The 22,671-nt window shown below is 45.2% G+C and overlaps 1 protein-coding gene and 1 long non-coding RNA gene across 4 annotated transcripts in view; one reads left to right on the forward strand and one right to left on the reverse strand.

Moving 5' to 3' along the window:
* Window positions 1–895: 895 nt before the first annotated feature.
* LOC144327830 (uncharacterized) lies at window positions 896–17,025 on the reverse strand. The gene is made up of 3 exons (XR_013392988.1): window positions 16,615–17,025; window positions 3,494–4,199; window positions 896–2,550 (listed from the first exon to the last, which is right to left on the reverse strand). It is a non-coding gene; the product is annotated as an uncharacterized LOC144327830 (long non-coding RNA).
* Window positions 17,026–17,032: 7 nt separating this feature from the next.
* Window positions 17,033–22,671, forward strand: part of ACSS2 (acyl-CoA synthetase short chain family member 2) — a 52,606-nt gene continuing 46,967 nt past the window's right edge. For 2 of the 3 annotated variants that reach the window (XM_028734849.2, XM_028734850.2), the window contains exons 1-2: window positions 17,033–17,169; window positions 21,459–21,654. In XM_028734849.2, the coding sequence (XP_028590682.1) occupies window positions 17,037–17,169; window positions 21,459–21,654 (329 nt within the window). In that variant the 5' untranslated portion in view covers window positions 17,033–17,036. Of the gene's footprint in view, window positions 17,170–21,458; window positions 21,655–22,671 lie in introns of those variants that run through there. The other variant, XM_077929193.1, reaches the window with a different exon arrangement.

Genomic DNA, 22,671 nt, shown 5'->3' on the forward strand with positions numbered 1-22,671 from the left:
TCCCTATTTATCTACTTGCACCCGGGGGTGCTTTCGAACTGCTAGGTTGGCAGGCGCTGGGATGATGTCTTCATTTATTAAAAGCATTTATAAACTGCTTAATATTTTTTTAAAAATCTCTAAGTAGTGTACAACATAAAACAGAAGCATGAAAACATATAAAAACAATTAAAAACAGGATCCGGTTGTATTTATTTTTAAGCATTTATAAATATTAATGGTACCTCACAACACTATAGTATCTTTATTGATTTATAAAGGTATTTATATACTTTCCTCTCATAAATTTGTGAAGCAATATAAGAACTCTAAAAGAAAGAAAGAAAATCAGTACAGAACAATCATTAAAATGATTGCCTACTCAAGAAACTTGTAAACAGCCGCAAAGGCCTGTTGACATAAAAAAGTTTTCAAGAGATGCCTGCAAGTCAGGAGTGAGGATGCCTGTCAAACCTCTGCCAGAAGAATTTTCCTTGGTGTTCTGCTTGAGGTCAGCTGGGTCTCTGTCACAGGCAGAGCAACTAACAGCTCTCCTCTGGATGATCTCTGTGATCAGGCTTGGATATAAGGGCAGCACAAGGCATCCTGTTAACCACTTTTATACAGTATATATTTTAAGAGTGTTCTCGGATTGTCAGCATTTTGCAGGAGTGATTCAAGCACATAGCAGGAAATTTAGGTTTTTGCAACTGAAAGTGGATTAAAGTGGATCTGTCACACTAGTACAACACACACACACACACACACACACACACATATATATATATATATATATATATATAAAATTAAGATGGCCTTCTGGTTAAAAAAGTGATTGGAAATGTATTGAAAAAAGTGTGGGATGAATGAATGATTAAACATCGTGCAAGCAAATCAGGATAGATGCGGGATAAATGATCATTGTTTGCTGGTTTCACTTAGGTTTATAATAGCAATGTAAAGTGTGCATTGACCATAATGCTTCTCCTCTGCATTCTTGTCTCCAGAAACACCAATCAGATAAGAATAGCATTAGAGAGGCTCAAAAGTGATTTAAGCATCAGGCTGAAGAGCCAATTCATCATCAGGTTGAAGAGCAGGGGTCAGCAAACTTACCGCGCCTCGGGCCGGTGTCTCCAGTGCCGATTGCGCAGCGAGCTGGAGGGCGGGGGAACACGTGTAAGAGTGGGCGGCGGCAGTGGGCGTTGCTGCGGGCTGGATAAACGACTCCCTCGGGCCTTATCAGGCCCATGGGCCTTAGTTTGGGGACCCTTGTTGAAGAGCTTGCATATAAGCCAATTTGTCAAATACTTTGCCTTCCTGCAGAATCTGTGTTTCTCCAACAGAGGGCAGTAAACCCCCACTTTTTCTGTTGACAAGTTGACCATGCCATTCCTATACAAACCTCTCCTCTGTGCACATCTACAGAAAGCGTGTCTGGTCAAAAAGCTACATTCTGGTAGCTGATTACTTCAGAACAGAAACAAGTAAGAGAGTCAGGTGATGATGCTGTGTTCAGTCCAGATTCTTAAGACTGACAGCTTTACAGCAAAGCCAACAAAAGCTTTCTTCAGAAGTATCAATTGGTGAAGATGAAATGTGTGAAGGAGCCGTGCTAACTAGCCCCACTTCTATCTTTGTGAGGAATGGTTGAGGGAGTTGGGTACATCTAGCCTGGAGGAGAGAAGACAAGAGAGGTGATATGGTAGCCATCTTCAAATATGTTAAGGGCTGCCATATGGAAGGCGGACTCCTTCATCTGAGATTTTCACACAGAAGTTGGATGGCCATCTGCCAAGGATTCTAGATGACCCTTGGGACCCCTTTCTACTCTACAGTTATATGATTCTATTATGTCTATGGTTGCCAGGTCAGGAGCATCCCAGACCCTGGGATTTCAGGGCCCAAAGCTGCATGCAGTCCCCTTAATAAATAAATCCAAATTTAAAAGGCACCCTTCCCAGTGGGAAATTTAAGCCCTCTCCCTGTCACTTGGGGGTGGCCAGGCAAATCTGGAGACTTCAGGTCAGCCCTGGGGGAGTCCGACAGCCTTGCTGTTGATGCTCAGGCTTGCCCTGCTGACTGGAATCTATGTGCACAGTGTGGATATCTGGAACACAGATGCGTTTTGCACAGACCTTGGGCCCTTCCCACACCCTCTTTTTCCTATCTGCCAATGTCTCCCCAAAGCCACTTTCTCCCACCTGGGTTTTGGAGTCCAGAAAAAAAAGATCTAAAACTAATGGAAGAGCAGAATGACTTAGAGGGGAAGAGCCAGTGTGGTGTAGTGGTTAAGAGCGGTAGACTTGTAATCTGGGGAACCGGGTTCGCGTCTCCACTCCTCCACATGCAGCTGCTGGGTGACCTTGGGCCAGTCACACTTCTCTGAAGTCTCTCAGCCCCACTCACCTCACAGAGTGTTTGTTGTGGGGGAGGAAGGGAAAGGAGATTGTTAGCCACTTTGAGACTCCTTCGGGTAGTGATAAAGCGGGATATCAAATCCAAACTCCTCCTCCTCTTCTTCTTCTTCTCTTCAGCTCCGCATTAGGATGTTTCCATTGACCCTCAGTCCTGCAAAAAGGATGATGATATGAAAGCCCTGCCTGCAATCCTGCTGAAAGTTTTATCTTCTACACACACAGAAACAACGGTCAGCCAAATGAAAGGTTTAAATGAGGAAACCAGCATTATTTTTCATTCCTTTGGGTACCTAAGCAAAAAAATAAAGTGAGGCTCTCCTTGGTCAAGCTACTTGGGGGCCACATGATTCCCCCCCGCCATAACATTATCCTCCCTCAGCAGTTTGGCCAAAGAGAGTTCATGCACCCACTCAGGAAGTTGACAGGAAGGAGTAATCGGAAAGGCAAGTCAGGTTGACAGACACTCCACTGTCTCTTTGTGTTTCCATCTATTGCCTTTGTTTTGAAATCTTTTGTGCACCACGTTCATGCCATTGGGATGGATGTGTGGAAGGAATACATTAATTACATTGGACAGCAGATCAGTTAAGAAGGAAGGCTGTATTTATGCCACTGGTATGCAGCAAGGATAGCCAATGTGGTGTCTGCCAGATGTTGTAGGACTTCCACCAGCCCCAGCTGGCTTCAGGGATTATCAATGTTGTTGCCCTCCAGAAGCTGTTGGGTGTGATGTTTCCTCTAGTATCCACAAGAAACAAGAACCCACCCACCCCGCTCAGCTTCACTGTGCATTGCTATTCTGATATGATATAGATCAGCCTTTCTCAACATTGGGTCCCCAGATGTTGTTAGACTACAGCTCCCATCATCCCAACCTAGCAGGACCCGTGGCCAGGGATGATGGGACTTGTAGTCCAATAACATCTGGGCACCCAAGGTTGAGAAAGGTGGATCTAGAAGATACTCCTACTCACAAGAAGGCTTACAAGAAGCTCCCTTGATTTTCTTACACGCTTCCACACATACAAGAAGTACAAGAGTGGAAACTTACCAGAAGAGACAATGGAAACACAAGTCTATTTCACTTAACTAACCTTGACAGTGCCCTTTCATCTTCACTGTCCAAGCAGTAAATTGATACCATCTCATAGAGGCTCAGCTTGGCCTTTCAATAGTTCCCAACTGTGGAGTCATGTCAAGCATTTGCCGATGTCAGTCTGAATTCCTTCCAGTTCCCTTGATCTTTTATTCCTCAACTCACTCAAACTTGGGCTGCACTTTTCTTCTGGTCTCTGATTCAAAGGAATAACATCTCTGCATCTAATTCTTTAGTTTGTAGAAGTCCTCAGGTGCATCACACAGGCTATTTCAGTCCTGGGGAAGCTCCCCCCCTTCCTTCTATTAAGCTCTCAAAGGCCACTAAAAGGTGCCTTATGTGAATGCAGCTGCTGGCGTCTGACAGCCACATTAAGTGACAAGGTCCTGTCCTGAGCAATGCTCTCAGCCATTTCAGTCTATACTGAACAGAAGGATGTGATCAGCCCTAAACCACTGTTGACAGCAAGGTGCAGAGTGCAGGCATCTACAGCAAAGTTCTGCAGCAGAGTTTTGGAGGCTGCAATGCTTCTGAATACCAGCTGGAGGAAACCAGAGGAGGAGAGAGTCCTCTTGCACTCAGGTCCTGCTTGCTGTTTTGCCATAGGCATCTGGTTGGCCTCTGTGAGAACAGGATGCTGGACTAGGTGGACAATTGACCTGATCCAGCAGTCTATTCTTATGTTCTGTCCAGACCTTTCTGAGCTGGGGAGGTGGAGGCAGAGAAAGAGAAACAAGAAGAAGTAACTTTTGCCAGTTCAAGAACATCAAGGTTCACATGAGGTTGCCAGCATAACATCCTTAGCAAAGCCAAGTCTTTTTTTCTTAAAGTGTTCTGTATTTATTACCTTTGGCTGTGCAAAAACCATACATTTAAAATACATTTCCACACTCAGTGAACCCTAGCAACTATAGTTCATTCCCCACATTGTATCCTCACTACAAGGAAGGCTAAGCAGAGGAACAATGATTTGTCTAGGGTCACCTAAACATTTTCTGAGTTGGGATTTGAATGTGACTCTCCCAAATCTAAATCCTTAAAAACTCGATTTGCCTCCCAGAAAACAAGAATCAAGAGTCTGGGTACTGCAGTAAAGGGAACCCCATCAAGTATATAAGACTTCCACAGTCTGCAAATGTGACGTGAAGGCTGGGAATCCCTTGTAGATGACGACAGTTGCCTGGAGACAGAGGCCATCAGTTGTGCAGCCTTAGTAGTGACCAGAGGAATGCCTGTTGGGAGAAAAATGCCATGGTGCATCTGAGCACCTTCATCTGCCCCAGCTGCAATAAAACATGTCTCTCCTGTATCAGTCTCTACAGCCACAACAGGCGCTATAACCTTCTGACAGTCTTGACTCCACCCCCAAAAGTGCACTCCTTCATTGTCTCCCAAGACAGATGAGTGCCAACAACAAGACCTCAATAACTCTGCTCCTGTCAGGCATTAGGGAATCGGATCCCCCCACGGTAGGCTACCAGGAATATATAAGACAGTGAAAGTTCTTACCAATGTCTTTTATTCAATATTCACACAGAGAGGCTTAGAAATGCAGCCTCTTGGAATAATGGTGTTGCTCCGAGTAAATCTCTCTCTTTTTAAAAATATTTTTAAATTAAGAATTTAAACAAAACATATTATCTTAAAACATATCATCCTTGATTCCCCCCCCCCAATTTCCCCCCTCCCCCCATAAAATAACCCACTCTTCCCTCCTCCCTGACTGTTATAGTTCAGAATTTATCTGGTTAAATTCCCTGGTGTGTGTCACCTGCTGACGTCAGCTAACAGCTGGGCGGAGACAGAAGCTTTAGAAGCTGGGCGGGACTATTCCCTGTTTGTTCAGTTTCTCTCTGTGTGTCTGAGAGAGAGACATGTTTGCAATGGCTGCCAGCAGCGATGGCTGAACTGTTTCAATAAAGAGCTGTAAATAGACAAACCGGACTGCGTGTGTTTGTCAAAGGACGTGATAGTTTTCCCGCTGTGTCCAACTCTGCTAAGCCGTGAACTGGAGGGAGCAACAATGGCGCAGCTTTTGAAGAAGTGTGCCGGACCCGTTGTAAACTGCTGATTGACGTTCGTAAAGTAATCAGAGGTCACGGCTCATCGATCAAGCTCTGCAGATCGAATTTCGTAACAGGTTATGGGTACTTAATTACCGCTTGTAAAACTATCACGGAAGCTTTGAAGTCAGCGGTCTGCGGCTGAGGAGCGGAACGGGAGCTGTGTGGATGCCGGAGAGCAGGAATGATTAATTGCCTGCTTCTGAGAGGCATGAGGAGCTGCTGAAAGGTCTGCCTGTGCTGAGAGCTGAGAGCTGAAAAGCAGCTGAGAAATCGTCGTTTCTCCGGACGGGTGCTGGATAAGCTGTAAGTAGGCTTGGGCCCCCTGGGAGAACGGGAGAAGATGGCTGAAAGCCAGGATATGCCGGTGGAGCCTCTAACTCTAAAGGGTTGGGCAACCTGGAGCAAAAGAGTGAAGGGGTGGTTCCTGGTCCATGGGCTTTGGGAAGCATGGCAGAGGGAGCCCCTATCACCAACCCCCAGCGCTACAGCGGCTGGAGACGTTGCAGGCTGTGAGGCTGCGTTGCCGGAAGAGAGCCAGCAGAAAATGCAAAGAGAGCTGGAGATGCTCAAGGCATGTGTTGATGCATCACTGAGACCCCACTTAGAGGGTGTGAAATCAGCGTGGGCCGCCTGGAATGTGCTGAAAGGTGTGTGCGAAGCTTCAGCGGGAGGCCAGAGCCCTGCAGACGCTGGACTAGAAGCCCCTATTCCCCAATCAGCCTCAAGGAGCGCTGGTGAGCAGATCGGGGGGGCGAAGAGTTCCAAAGGCAAGTTTAAAGGACTTTCCCTTTGTGCTGAAGCGGAGAGCAGCTTCAGGGGGGGCGAGGCTGGTGGGAAGCGCCGTTCCAGAAGGAGGAGGGCCAAGCCAGCTGGGAGCCCCGGGCAGTGTTTTTCCACTGGAGTTCGTCGATGCTACGTGTGCAATTCGGCGCAACATCTGAGTGGCAGTTGCCCCCACCGGTGCAGAGAGCCGCGGCAGGATGTTGTGAAGGACATTTCCCATGGGAACCAGGCGGGTTTCCATGGCAACAGGCCTGGGAAGACAGGCAGGCGTGGAACTGAGCCAGGTGGCCGTGGTAAACAGCAGGGAGAAGAGTCTTATCAAGTCTCAGCGAGTATGGCAGTGTTTGAGGAGGGCCGAGTGGAAAATTCCGAGATGGCCTTTGTAATAGACTCTGCAGCTAACCGCAACATGGTTCCAGAGACCCCTGCAGTCGAGAGGTGGAATTGCACGGCAGTTCCGAAGGGACAGACTATTAAGTTTGCAAATGGACAGAAAACTAGAGTTTCCAAGTGTACTAATGCCTATCTTTCTGTTTTACAGGAAACGGTGGATTTTTGTATTGTTCCAGAGATTCAACAATGTTTGTTATCTGTGCCTTATTTGTTAAGTAAGGGGTTCAAAGTTTGTTTTGAAAATGATGTCTGCACAATCTCCAAAGGGGGGAGGTTACTGGCCAAAGTGCGGAAGGGACAGAATGATCTTTTCATTCTTAAAACGTCTCTGGGAGGTGAGGGGAAGGTTGAGAAAGCACAAGCGTTGCGTGCTACAGTTCCCAACCAGCGTGCTACAATTCCCGCTCATAATGTTACATGTGCATGCGTATGGCATCAGAGAACGATTCACAATCCTTTAGAGGATTTGCAGGTGTTACCTGAGGTTGTTACAGGTTGTAAGATTAAAAATTGTCAAAGTGCCATTAATTGTGACACTTGCAAGCAGGCAAAGGTGAGAGGGTGCAGTTACCCAAAGGTGGAACGTGTAGCCACGAAACCTTTTGAGCTGGTTCACATAGATTTGTCCGGTCCTGTCAAGGCACCAAGTCTAGGGGGGGGCAGGTTTCTGCTAACTTTTTTGGATGATTTCTCGCAGAATTCTTGGGCTCACGGTCTCAAATCCAGGGAGGATGCAGCACAGCTGATCAAGAGCTGGATTGAGGGGGTGGAACAGAGGTTCTCCACCAGGGTTCAAGCTATCATCAGTGACAGAAATGCTAAGTACACTGGTTCTGCTTTGCAGAAGTTCTTTCAACAGAAAGGGATACGACACACAGTTATTTCACCCCAGCAAGGTGGAGTGGCAGAGCTGAGAAGTGGAGCTCTGATTAAAGCTGCACAGGTGATGCTAAAAGAAGCCAGGTTACCTCCTGAGTTTTGGCTGGAGGCTACGAGGGCTGTGTCATTCACCTGGAATCGTGTCTACAACTCATTGGTAGGTGACACACCGTTCTCTTTGTTAAATGGCCGAAAACCCCAGGTTCACTTTCTGCGGACGTTTGGGACTCCTGCGCTTGTCTCTGTGCCTGAGGCTTTGCGAGGGCCAGATGGAGCCAAAGTCCAGAAAATGATCTTCTGTGGGTATGAGCCAGAAGCCCGTGCATGGCGATTTGCTTACCCGTCAGGTGATCAGAGTAAGGTGCTGATCAGTAAACACGCTGAGTTCTTAGAGGAGGAGGTGAAGTCAAAGACTCCTGTTAGGCGTGATGTTCTCTCAGATTGTCTCTCTGATCCAGAAGACAGTTCTGATGAGGCAGAGGAAGAAGGGGCTGAGGCTGCTGATGACGACCAAAGTCAGGAGCAAAGTCAGGAGCAGGATGAGGTTTCGGTAGCTTCTCCACAAGATGTTAAGAGAGCACCCAAAAGCGAGCCTAGTTCTCCTGTGAGTGTAATGGAGAGGATTCGAAAACGCTTTAAGTCAGAAGGAGAATCCCATGATGCAGAGGACACACCTGCTGATCAAAGTGAGTCAGAGGGAACACCTGAGTTTGTGCCTAGGAGGTCCAGTCGCACAACAAAGGGTGTCCCACCAGAGAGGTATCAGGCCACAGGTGCGTGGATAAGTTTCGCACAGTGCGATTCTGAAAGTTGTGAGGTGGTTCCACAAATGCCAAACAGGTTTGCCAAGGGAAGGCGCAAGGCATTGGGGAAGGAATTGATCTCACAAGGTATTGAAGATGTTGCACAGGTATCACGCAGGGACACAAGGGGGGGTGTTATAGTTCAGAATTTATCTGGTTAAATTCCCTGGTGTGTGTCACCTGCTGACGTCAGCTAACAGCTGGGCGGAGACAGAAGCTTTAGAAGCTGGGCGGGACTATTCCCTGTTTGTTCAGTTTCTCTCTGTGTGTCTGAGAGAGAGACATGTTTGCAATGGCTGCCAGCAGCGATGGCTGAACTGTTTCAATAAAGAGCTGTAAATAGACAAACCGGACTGCGTGTGTTTGTCAAAGGACGTGATAGTTTTCCCGCTGTGTCCAACTCTGCTAAGCCGTGAACTGGAGGGAGCAACAATGGCGCAGCTTTTGAAGAAGTGTGCCGGACCCGTTGTAAACTGCTGATTGACGTTCGTAAAGTAATCAGAGGTCACGGCTCATCGATCAAGCTCTGCAGATCGAATTTCGTAACACTGACTTCCCTCAGCTCCAATCTCTGGTTTCTCTACAAATACTATTCTCTGCATGTTACAAAACTGTATAAATCCTTAATTTATCTGACTGCTTATTGTCAATAAAAAGTTTGTGAGTGTTTATTCAAAACCTGCCAAGGAGTCCAATTCAGTTTGGTGTTTCTTTAAATACTTTGTAAAAGGTTCCCATTCATCTTTAAAGTCACAGTTATCCTTGTCCCATAGTTTATGTGTCGATTTTGCCAATTCTGCGTAGTCCATCAGTTTCTCTTGCCATAGTTCTTTAGTCAGGATTTCCTCGTTCTTCCATCCTTGTACTATTAAGACTCTAGCCACCATTGTCGCATACATGAATATATTTTTCAGCTTCTTTGGCAGGTCTTTCTCTACAAACCCTAACAAGCTCCGAGTAAATCTCCACCCCCCTCCACTTCCTCAATCGTCAACAGCACCACCCACCTTACGGTGGCTGCTTAGGGTCATTTGTCTCTAAGCCTTTTGCTCTCCTACTTTCAATGCTGCCAGGTTCTGGAAGAAAGGGGGTCTGGAATGCTTTCTGGTGATAACGTGTCAGCCAGCTGCTCCAGCTCTGCTTCCTCCTCCTCTCCCATTATTTCCCAACTTTGCCCTTCACCTGCCTCTGAGCTATGACCTCCTGCAAACCACTGTTGTAATTCTGAACTGTCTTCCTCTTCTCTGGAAGGTTCAGGCTGGGGAGGCGATCTCCACCACTCCTCCTCTGTCCAGTCCCTGACAGTTCCCTTGTTACACCACTTTGCCTTATTTTGACTAATGCCCAGTCCTTTGTCACACAACTTGGCTTCCTTCTGCTCCTACGTAATGCATTGCATACTTTACAGTCAATTTCAAAATGCCTTCAGGGACTGGGTAGCGCTGCCTGCTAGACAAGTCTACCTCACTGTAATATAACTGAAGAAATATTTTCATGCAACAGTCTTACAAAGTGTTGCTAATTTCAGTAGTTATTATGTAATTTTGCTCATTCCTTGCAAACTTTCTTCTAAGAAGCTCCAAGTACATTTCTTTCTAGTCCTCACAGACCAATAAAGCTTGGCTTTCAAAACACAGAAACATTCCAAACCTCTTGCAAAGAGTCTGTATGAGAGTCAGGAATATAAAAAGTTTGGACAAATCTGATAAGAACTCCTTCAGCATTTTAACGCCCTCGTCATGAACACTATTTGCTCTTAATAAATGCTCATGTTGTACCAAAGAAACCCAAATGTGCTTGCTACATAAATTTCTGTGTTCAGAAGTTATTTTAGAGACAAGCAGCAACAATGTCTAACTCCAAAATAATGTCTTTAGAGGGGGGGGGACTACTACCTATACAGAAAATGTATGATAAACAATTCCTCTGACAGACTGCAGAAATAAATGTACGCACAATTTTCAGGAAGTCAAATCTGCATGCCAGATCTGTGAGCTGCGGAATACATATTGCCATGGTTACAGACCATCTCACTTAGGGCATTGTCAATATAGTGCCTCCCCACACTCAGTGAATGTGTGAGCAAGGTTATGAGGAGAACCCATGACTAGGGCTGTGTACACACACCTTTTAAAGCACATTCAAAGCTCATGCTTTACCTCAAAGAATTCTGGGCACTGTAGTTTGTTAAAGGGTTGCTGGCAATTGTAAGTCTGCAAGAGGTGAACTACAGTGCCCAGAAATCTTTGAGGTAAAGAATGAGCTTTGAATGTGCTTTAAAGGTATAGCACTGTGTACAAATCCTATGTTGTGTCGACTTGACTGAATCTGCACCTAGACTGACAAATCGGGTAGGGCTGCTGCTTGAATGTTGAGCGAACATGCAGCTAATTTGGGCTGAGGTGGTGATGAGTGGGAGAGTCTGGCTGAAATGTTTGTGATGGAAATTTCCCTATCTCATACTCTCAGCATCCACTACCAAAATTTATTCTTACACACCACACAGTTAGAAAGGAACTTGAATATACAGGATCAAAGTAAGGGAGCATTTTTAAATTGTTGTTGTGCTTGTAAGTTGTTTTAGGTCACTTTTATGAATAAAGAGAGTAATGAATGTAAATCATAACATCACACTGCTTGAGCTTGGAAGACCTCCTGTTTCTCCCAACACTCTTGGGTTAGCACAATGAGTTTTCTTGAGAGTTCCTTCACCCTCTGAAGTGTGGGGAATGGTGTCCAAAGAGAGGGCTTTCTCTGTGGCAGCCCCTAAATTGTGGAATTCCCTCCCTATAGACATGTGTCTAGCATCAACATGGTACAGCTTCTGCCATATGTAGAGGACATACCTTTTCGCCCTGATCTTTGGCACTTGAAATAAACATATTTTGGGATTTACCTTATTCTTCTGATCATTCTTCTAATTAATTTTAATATTTGTATTTGTTGTAACCTGCCCTGGGACCTTATGATGAAGGGTAAAAAATTCAGTAGATGATGATGCAAATCCTCTACCTTTACATGCTGAGATCTAATTGCTCCAGCAGGTGGCAGATGCTCTACAGTGTGTTGATATGTCAAAGTTTATCAGGGAATCTGATTTTGCCCATCCTGGTGGCCTGTTGGGAAGATGTCTGTTGAGAGCTGCAGCAACTGTTTTTGTCTTAGGATAGGATCAAAGAGTTTATGTGGTCATTGGATTTGCTAAACACACAGGAGGAGCTGAAGGAAAACAATGGGGTTACTCTCCCTGTTTCAAATACAGAGAGTGATTAGCAGGTCAGTCAGAGAGTCAGTGACTTGCTGGGGTATTTCTAGTTGTGCCCAGTTCCTGGCAGATGATGGAGAGTAGATGGTGCAACTACCCTGCCTAAAAAAATCAATCAATCATGGCAGGGTCCTCTCTCTTTTGGCATATGTTGATTTGTAAAGTTAACAGTGAATTAATCAGGATTGGTGCTTTGGGAATCTGCAGCATCACAATTGACAGGCAAAGGAAGGAGTTAACAGGAAGGGGTGACCCAGTGACTTGTATATTCTGCAATTCTCACAAATGATATGCAAAAAATTATGAAGACAATTCATGATCCATGCTATTGTAGCTTACAGCTGTAATAAACAGTGCACAGCCAGCAGCAGCAGCAACAACAAAAAGAGCTAAAAACATCAGACCAGACAGAAATCTCTTTTTTAGATTAAATTGTCTTAACTCCTGGAAGAAAAATATGAAACAAACAAGAAAAAAAATGTAAGTGTAATCCCAGGACAAGTTATTTCCCTGTTAATAATTTGTGGCCGGCTTATTGCAAAATGTAGTGTGATATTAGGCAAGGCTTATTTTAGCCAAGGTGTTTGGCTGAACATAGTAAGGTTATCTCCAGGCAAAAGCTTCTCATCTGCTAAAAAGAGAATGGCACTCTGAGCCTAAATATATTTACTTTGGAAGAGGACCCATTTATTTAAGTGGAATGTACTACCACATAATGGTTTTAGGTTTATGGTGTAAAGGCACAATGTTATGCTGCAGTTAATGTGGGCTGACCTGCCTTAGGGAAGTAGCATAAGTGCTACTCTGCTGGTAGAGACAGAGCTATGCCAGTAGAATGACACAGCTAGCAGAAGGCAGCCCTGTATAGGAAAGCTTTTTAAGTTTTAATGCTTTACTATGTTTTTATATATGCTAGAAGCCACCCAGAGTGGCTGGTGCAATCCAGTCAGATGGGAAGGGTACTACTACTACTACTACTACTAATAATAATAATATGCCAATGGAACTCTTGTGGTATTCCAGCGGCAACAATAAAAGCCCTCTTGTTGGCATATTCTACTGGTGAAGTAACAGCAACAGAGCAAGCATAACCCGGGTGGGGATGTGAGTGCGTCATGGGCATAATGTAGTTATGTCACATCCTTCATTGCAACAACACATTCACACTGACTGCACAACTTTGCAACATGTAAAGAGCTGGTGTATGTAATTTCCTTCCCATGGAAGTCAGTGGGAGGGGATTTTATTTTATTTTTTTAACTGTGCCCACTTCCTTCTATGACAGCAGAGCTTAGAATGTGATGTCACTCAACACCTCCAGCAGGGCCCCGTCTGCACTACACATTCAAGAGAGTATCATGCCACTGTAAACGGTCAAGGAGGCTTCCTAGAAATAATCCTGGTAACTGTATAGTTTATTAATGCTGCTGAGAGCTGTCAGGAGACCCTTATTTCTCTCACAGAGCTACAGTTCAGAGTGCTTTAACTATCAATCCCTCTCCCCAAGAAACTCTGACCAGCAACGGTGACAATGGGCAGTTCCACACCATACATTTAAAGCACATGCAATGCATATTTAAAGCACATGACTTCCTCCAAAGAATACTGGGAACTATAGTTCCTCCAAAGAGCTATGATTCCTGACACCCTTAACAGACTACAGTTCCCGGATCCTTTGGGGGAAATCATGTGCTTGGATGTGCTTTAAATGTATGGTGTGCATTTGCCCTAAGCTCCCTCTTGCTGCTGTTGACCTACTTGCTCCAGGCAAGCTCTGTACCCTTGTATGCTCCATGTCAGACAGCTATGCTGTGAAAAGTGTTCCTAACCTGCTTCCGGTGACTTGAGGGACACGGCAACTACTCTTCTGATGCCTGTCAAATCAATGTCCAAGAGACGACTTGGCAATCCTACCCATGCCTTTGCTTTTTTATGATCTCATCTGTTCCAGATGCTGTTCAATAAAGGCTTTGGCATTGCCATATGGGTTGTTTCTTTGTCACATTAGAGTGGGTAGAGAAGGAGCCCTTTCCCATATCCAGATGTGAGCTGGCCTCAGGACAGAACTTGGAGGGGAATGTGCAAAGATCTTGGTGGGCTCAGTCAGTGGCTTGTTTTTTTCTGTTCACACCACCACAGGTGCCCAGTCCCTGACCTGCTTGTCTGTGCAGAAAGCAGAAGGGCACAGGTGACATATATCACTTCGAAAGATGAACAGACGATTCCTCTGGAAACCAAAAGTTGGAGAATGGCAGCTGGCAGCTCTTGTAGTTCAAGAAGACAAGGAGGGGATCACACCATGCCAAAGTACAGGTCCGTGTTCCTCAAACTCCCCACTGTTGCCACCACAGACGACTTGAAATTTACTGAGGGATTTGGCAGACCCCTTAACTATTGTTCTGCCTTTTCATAGCAATTGTTATGTTCTGTGCTGGATACTTCTTTTATTGTATTTCATTGTGTTCCATGGAATTCAAATTGCAATACAGGATAAGAAATATAAGAAGTCAAATACAATTCAAAATCAACATGAATATTTTAATGCAATTGATGCATCATCTCCAATCTTCAACCACAAATACACAGACATACTGTAGACCAGCTGAATGAGGCTCACAGACCACTGGCGGTCTGTGGATCACAGTTTAAGACCTCCTAGTATAGCACTCTGCTATGAAGCGCTGCTAAGAAGATGTCAATGAACTTTCCTAACTTCCAGGTTACTACTGTCCAGCATTAACCTGGCCTTGACTGCTAGGAAGCTGGTGCCAGGCTCTCCATTGTGAAAGAAAGGTGGTATGATTTTGAATTGCGTCCTGTATGTGAATCACACCATTGCTGAGTCATAGTTCTGGAGAGAATGAACTTTTCTCAGGCGCAGTGTGCCAAATGTGAATTCCTGGGTCCAGCCTCATTGAAATGTTGGACAGAGGGTGCTGCCAGACAACCTGTTCATTGAGCATTCTTTCTTATTTGTTTGGAGGGAGTTTAGATGGTGTTGGCCATTTAATGAGCATTCATTCCAATTTGTTTGTGGGGAGGCTAGACTTGTGTCAAAGCAAGTGTTATCCCACACTACATATTCCTGTCACTTTCCTTATTGCCAAAAGCCCTGTGATGCTTCTCTCCATCCCAGCTGGCAGCTGAATCTTACTCCAACACTGGCAACAGGATAGCATCCTCCAAGACACCTGAAGGCTAGTTTAGGGAGTGCAGTACTCCCCAAACACAGCTCTATCTTCCTACTGAAAGGAGTGGCTGGGGGCTGCTGCTGCCCGAGGTGCTTCCCTCATCAGTGAACTCTGCCTGTTGTGTTTTTCATTTTAAATGTGAGGCTGCATTTATTTATTTTTAATCCATTTCTTTACATTAATTTTGTGCTATGAACCTTAAATGTCTCTCTGTTGGCTAGGCAGTAAATTCAATGTTGAAAGGGTTATTTGCTATGTTTTTACATGATTTAGCAATGTTCCCATGGCAGAAACAGCAGGAGAGGCTCAGCAGGACTTTATATATTTTGACTGTTTGTAGACCGATTAATATACAAAATTTTACTTAAGTGGGGTGTACAGAAAACTAAAACAACAAATGTTACAGAAATGCACAATAAAACCATTACAGTGGTACCTCGGGTTAAGGCACCAAGGTTGATGGAACTTCCTTAGTCTGTGTCTCACTCTGCTGCTGTCCACATACACACACACACACACACACACACACACACACACCGTTCCAGGCCACAGCACATTTGATTAGGATAATTTCTCAGGAAGCCTAAAGAGCAGCAAATGGGAGACCCCCTCCATGCACAGTTCTTTCTCTGGCCTCTGAGCACCTATCCTCCAGCTACTCTATGTTAAGAGTCCTGGCAGTGCTAAACTACGGCTTAGTGCAAATGCATGAACCTGAAGACTCTTGGAGAGGAAGAGATCCTGTCTGCTCTGCTTCTTCTCTAGTCTGGCTGCTGCTGTGCTGCTGTTAGCCAAGTCATGGTTTGGCTTAATGTGCCATCCTCCTTGCTGGAGGAGACCAACCATAAACCTGGATTTGGACAACGTCACGTGCTAAGGCAAACCATGCTTAGCTTGCGGTAGTGCATAAGTAGCAGGACCAGGGGAGGAGTACAGTGGCCATCTCCTCTCCAGAAACCCTCATACTTGCATGTTTGTGCTAAGCTATAGTTTGGCAAGCATAATGTGTGAACCAACTCAGGTGTTGCAGTAAAAACAAGAGATTCTTGTGATATCTTTAAAACTACATATTTTTCTTTGCACCCATATGCATCACAGCTGTCAACGTTTTCCTTTTTTAAAGGGAAATTTCCTTATTCCAAATAGGATTCCTCGCAAGAAAAGGAAAAAGTTGACAGTTATGATATGCATATATACCTGCCAACTGAAGGCTTCACTTCATAAATCTGATTAAATGGACTCCAGTTCATTAAATCTTATGCTAAAACAATGTTGTCCTGTACATAATTACTCAGATGATAGCCCCTTTCAATTCAGCAAGACTTACTTTTAGGTAAATATACACAGGGCTGCAGCCTAAAGTCTGAAAGCTTTGAAGGTGCCACAAGATTTGTTATCATTGTACTGTATCAAAGGCGGTTTTGTGCATGGGGGTGGCAGCTGTACGCTGCAGCTTGTGAGGAGGGGTCAGTTAGAAAAATAGCATATAGCAAGGGGTAACCCGCTCCCCTAACTCCTGACAATTAGAATTGCTCCCTTTGAAACTTCTTATTTAAATAAGATCCTATCCCAAGCTACCTCTAATTTGGTCTTTGGGCATTTGAAGATGCTTTGGAGGGCAGAAGGAGTATCTCATGTTTCAAAGTTGTTCTCTTTATGGTCGAGCACACTTTTAAGGACCCACAGAAGAGAACGTTCAGCCCAATCCGGTCCAAATTCTAAGTTCCACCAGGACCTACCTGTGGCTGTCACGTGTGTCCAGAGACACTGCCTCGTGGCTCTACTTCCTCTCATTTCATCCTTAAAACTAGGCTAGGCCGTAACTGGAATACTTGGCTCAAGGTCGGGCAGTGAACTGGGTGGAGGTTAGAACCCAGCTTTGCCTCACCTCTGTTTGAGGCAAAGGAGCAGGCGGGAGCTGCGGCCTGAGGCCAAGGCCGGCCTCCCAGCAGCAGCAGCGGCGGCGGCGGCTCCAGGCTTGGGCGGAGCTTGGCGCGGCTCCCTCCCTTTCCCGCCGGCGCCTCCCCGGCTCCTCCTCCTCCTCCTCCTGAGGCTGGAGGAGGCGGTGCCACCGCGGTGTTTCCTAGTCGAAGCGCCCGCCGCCTGCTCACTCGCTGGCCGCCCGCCGCTTCAGCGCCGTCTCGCTGTCTCTCCCGACGAGATGGTGTTGCCCGACGAGAAGTGCGCCGCCGGCGGGGTGTACCGGGCGCCCCCGGACCTGGCCCGGGAGGCGCATGTGCCTTCCTTGGAAAAGTACCGGGAGCTTTACAGCCGCTCGGTGGAGGAGCCGCAGGGTGAGCGAGGGGCCAGGCCCCGGCGCGGCGCGAGGTTCCCGGGCAAGCTTCGAAGCCAGCCTCCAGGCCCGTGACGCTCGCCGGCCGCCGTGCCAAGGGCGGGGAGGAGGCGGCGGCGGCTTGGCAGGGGGAGAGCGGCCGCCGCCGTGTGCGAAGTTTCCCAAAGGGCGACTTGGTCCGGGTCCACATCTTCGCCTTCCTCGTGGGCTTGCATGGCTCTCTCTCCTCCACGCCCTTTCCGACTCGGCGCCAGCTCCTTGTTGATATGCGCCGCTGCTCGGCCCGCAGCTTTTAGAGGAGTCCCTCGGGGCCTTGTGCCCTTGCTTGCCCCGGTGGGTGGTACCCTCTGGACGGGCTGCTCAGGTTGCTGTGCTCCATTCGGGAGCCTTCGGGTAGTAACAGGTGTGGCGGCAACCGACGCATCTCCCTGCTCGTCTTACTTTGCCCGGGTGGTTCCCCGCCCCCCGCGAATGTGCACGCGGTGGGGCAGCCTTCGTGGGCACCCCAGCCTCAAGTCAAGGCTGTTGCATGCTAATGCTCGCAAGCATTAGTGTCGTGCTAGTTAGTTTCCGCAAAGATACAAGGCAGAGTCCTCCTCTGCTGTTGAACTTCTGTTGGAGACTGAAGCAAGCGATGCGTCTAAGCTCAATACTTGGGAGGCCAGGGGTCCTGTGTTGTAAGAAAGCGACCGTGTTACTTGGAAGACAGTACTGTGTTAGCAGTTTGGGTGATGCCCAACTGTGTACATGAGTTTTCCTTGTAAATTCCTAGAGCTTTGCTACTGCTTTTGCAAGCATGCTAAGCTCAGCAGACTTTTCCCTTGTGGAAATGCGCGGCGCTGAGCTAACATTGCTTGATAATTCAGTCAGGGGTATGTGCTAAATGCACAACACCTGGGCTAATTCTCCCCCCCCCCCCAAATATGATCACTGGCTAGATGTTACACATGTTAAGCCCTCTGTGAGTAGTGGAAGAAGGTGGTAATATTCTTGCAATTCTGCGCTCTCTCTCTCTCTCTGTGTGTGTGTGTGTGTGTGTGTGTGTGAGAGAGAGAGAGAGAGAGAGAGAGAGAGAGAGAGATTTGTGAGGCCTGGGTCCATATTGTGCAAATTCCTGGGCTGTGTTAGCTAGCAACAGGACCTGAATCATATTGTGCTGGATCTGGGGCTTCCAAGAGGGTTGCATGGGATATACTGTATGGCACTCTCCTAGTGTTGTATAGGGACTGGTTTGCCTTTGGATTCCAGAACTGTGGTAGTAGTTGGACAGACAAGGCAAACAACATTTGAGTTTTATTTGTAGAGGAAAAATCCTTGGGAAAATGTTAGTATCACCATGTCATCTGGGGGAGAGTGTTGTATAGCAATAACTTCAGCAGTACTTCCCTTCTTCACTGCCAACTGAGGTTGGGTTTAGGCAGCCTGTTTACTGAGGATTCATCTTTTTTGCATAAAGTTTGTGGGGAAGTTATGCAACTGAAAATTCATTATGATTTGTTTGCTGGAAGGTTATCTGACATTGTGCCAAGCAATTATTATCTCACACTTTTCAGTGCATTTCCCCATCACTTTCCTTACTGCAAAAAGTCCACTCCCCAGCCCTGTTGCACAACCAAAATTGTCCATTGGTCCATTTAGCTCACTATTGTCTACACTGACTGGCAGCTGCTCTCCAGAACTCTTCCAGCCCTACCTGGAGATGCCAGGGACTGAACCTGAGATCTTTCACGTGCAAATTGTATGCCTTACTACTTTTGCATTTAGCATTTGGCAATCCGGCAATTCAAAAGTGAAGGATCGCTGAAATTGTGAATCAGACCACAGAACCACATCTGTGTTCTCATAGATAGAAATGCATGCTTGTTGGGGTCAGTTCTAGTCAGTATGGCACTTTTGCTTCCTATTGGGGCTTTTGGACCAGTTCAACAGGATGCATACATGTGAAAATGTCTGGTCAGATTGGGCAAGTTGTGTAGCTGACACCAATTTGGATAATAAATGATGCTGCATTCTGACCTTGCTTCATTATCCCAAGCCTCTTATTTGAATGCTTATTACAAGACTTCTAACACAGGAGAGAGAGAGAAATTATTTTTATCTCTTTGAGTTCTGTGAGTATAAAGTTGCCAGTGTTTATGGAGTACTGAAGTTTTATAGCAATATGAAATACAGTATTGTAGTGCTGATTTAGTGGAGAACAGGTGAACCAGTGGTGAGCAGTAAAAATGATAGGTGCAATTTATATTTGTACAGTTTGGAATAATTATAATATCTAGGAGGCTCTTACTTGAAGTGGTCTACCTAGGTGGCTGCTGTCTTTTCATTGTTTTATGCATATACAATAATTATGCTTTTATTAAAGAAGTCACAACTTCAGATGTGCTCAGCTGCATGGTTACAGCAATGTACTTTAAAAAGGCAAATAGGGGTTGACAGATTATGGGAAGTGTCTTAGCTCAATGGTACAGCATCTGGTTTGCATGCAGTATGTTCTAGGTTCAGTCCCTGACTGGGAAAGATATCCTACCTGAAACCCTGGAGATCAACTGCCAATCAGTATAGGAAATAATGTTCTGGACAGATCAATGGTTTGACTTTGTATAAGGCAGCTTCCAAGATAGTATGGACAAGTATTCCTGGATGCACCCCAATTGATCTAAAATTTACTGGGTTGTCTGTTTATGCCTCAAGCACCCAGGTATATTCAAAGAAGTAGTGTTTGGCAGATTTCCATATGTGACATTTCTCTAACCTTCAGCATGAGGAAGTATCAGGGGCCCTTTGTGTCATTAGTACAGAAGTTGTGGTATACTGTGCCAAGATACAATCTAATGTATCAATGCTGCTCTTGTGTAAATTTTGTGTATATTTCTCAAGCTGACACAGACAGTGTTGGGGTGTGTTTCTAGTGACTGTGAAAGACACTTTATTGAATCAGGATTTTATTGGACATTATTTTCGGTCACAAACTCTATTGATTTTTTTGTATTTGAAATTTCCAGCCTTGTATCAGCTTTAAAGGCTAACAGATTTACTGTTTATGAAATAAGTTTTTGTCAACTAAAACATGCTTCTCCCGCACCCAGTAAGGCACCCAAAGGTTGGCAGGTTTTTCTTGTAACAAACTAACTAGGCTAGCCCTTTGGAGTGTGGGGATGTTTCAAGTACAGTATTTCTGCATGAAAACAGAAGAAGTCTTGTCTAAAGCATGTGTCTGTCAACATAGATTAAGTACTAGAGTTTTCTAGTAACAATTTCCAGAGAAGTAGCTGTGTTCATCTTTTGCATTAAAACCAAGAGTCTTGTGGCACCTTAAAGACTAACCAGTTTATTCTTGCATAATTTTGTATGGACTACAGTCCATTTTTCCAGATGCTAAAAGTGCTATCCTTAGTTACAGGTAATGCATATCTGGGTTTTTTTGGGGTGTACGATGATGATGAGGAATTGTAAAGTGAAGTAACAGAAAACATAAATGCAGAAAAATATCTGATGATAAGTAATTAACAATGGCAATTCATGAAACAGTCGCTGATAAACAGATACCCACATCTGTCAGCCAATTAGCATGCGTAGTATGTGAGAAATCCATCGTCATGGTTCAATCCTCAAGTGATGGCATTGAATCTCTTGATATATTGTAATCTAGCAGTCTCACTAGCAGTTTTCTTTTGAAGTTTCTTTGCTTTAGTCTCTCACAGAGTGTCCTGAGAGGGTGAAATGTACCTTCTCCTGACTTTCCTGTATTTCTGGTGCCAGGTTTTGTTTCTTTTCTTTTTGTTTTGCATGGAGACTGTGCTGCTTGTCATACAGGATGTGAAAGGGGATTGGTGGCAGATGTTGGCCTGTATCACTTTGGAAGATGGGCAAGTGAATGAACCCCAGATGCTGAGGATGGCATTATTAAATTCTGCAAGAGAGTTGCCAGAGTAGCACAATCCTATGCATATTGATCAGAAATAAGTTCCACTTATTTTCAGTGGGGTTTACTTCCAGGCAATTGTAGGATTTCAGCCTAAGTCTTTCCCCTAAGTAAAACCAGTTCAGCATCTGCCTTGTGTTCATGGGCATAGCCAGGATTTTTGTTAGGGGAGCAGGCAGGCCTTTTGTTGCAGGGGGAAGAACCTCAGTTTGCTATGTATTTTATTGATTTTTATGTATTTAGGGGAGCAGCTGCCCCTCCTTGCCCACTCTTGGCTACGTGCATGCTTGTGTTGGTACTTTAAACCATATAGAATGGTCTTAAGTTTGAATGTGGTGTTTTATTTATTTATCTTTTTTATCTTGCAGAATTTTGGGGAGACATTGCCAAAGAATTTTACTGGAGGAGCCAACATACTGGACCATTTCTGCAGTACAACTTTGATGTCACAAAAGGGAAAATCTTTATTGAATGGATGAAAGGGGCTACAACCAACATTTGCTACAATCTATTGGACAGAAATGTCTACGAGAATAAACTTGGGGACAAAATAGCTTTTTACTGGTAACATTCTTATTTCAATCAAGGAAACCCTCTTGTAAACATAGAATTAAGAACATTGCTGTGGTATCATTGTGTGTTGGCAGCTGAGTATAGAGACAGGAGACATAAATGACAAGAGAATGAGGATTGTGTCATTAGAGCAGTGTTGGTGAACCTGAAACCCTCCAGATCCTTTTGGACTCCAACTCCCATCAGCCCCAGCCAGCATGGTCGGGGATCAAGCATCATGGGAGCTGTAGTCCCCTAACATCTGGAAGTCCACAGTTTCCACATTCCTGCATTAGCGTGAGCGTGACTGGAAAAAAGTCTACAAGGCACACAATTTTAAAAGGGTAAATTTTAGGTTTAGTTTTAAAAAAATATCTTTGGTACAGCCTTTGCCAGCTTGATGCCCTCTAGTTGACTGTTGCATTTGGGAGTTATACCATGGTGCTTTTAAAATGCTACCTCTCTCCCACCCATGAACAGAGCCTGACATTGTGAAGTTTAGATGCTTGATTGAAGTGCAGAAATTCTAAGGTGAAATGTGGCATTTGATGCAGGAAGTATTCGCTGCCCTCATCCAGGAAGTACACCAAACTTCATTAGCATTCACGATACCGCTCTGCTTTTTGCCTTTTTCAAGGAGACTCATAAATGTGATATCATTTTTTCCCCTTTGCGTAATAGTGCTCAGTCTGTTCCTGTGCCAAGGGACACTAATGCAATTTATTTCCTTTCTGAGACAGTTCTAGTTCCTTATTTCTTTAATTAGCTGTTACACCCTTTACAGGCCAACGGAAAAGTCAGAATTCACCCCACATTTCCTATCTATGTTACTAGGAAGAAACCCACACTGATCTTCCTGGGAGGTACTCCTAAGTGAGTGTACTGGGCTTGCAGCTGTCGTAATATTAGTGCTTTAGATGCAGGCCTTTATCTTCTGAATATGCTTCATGGTTCAAGTGGTGTTGTGCCTTTGGTTTGGTCACATTGTTTTCTGACTATCCTAGGATCAAGGTGAGGGCTATAAACAGG

This window comes from Podarcis muralis, chromosome 5, assembly GCF_964188315.1.
Source record: "Podarcis muralis chromosome 5, rPodMur119.hap1.1, whole genome shotgun sequence".
NCBI lineage: Eukaryota > Metazoa > Chordata > Lepidosauria > Squamata > Lacertidae > Podarcis > Podarcis muralis.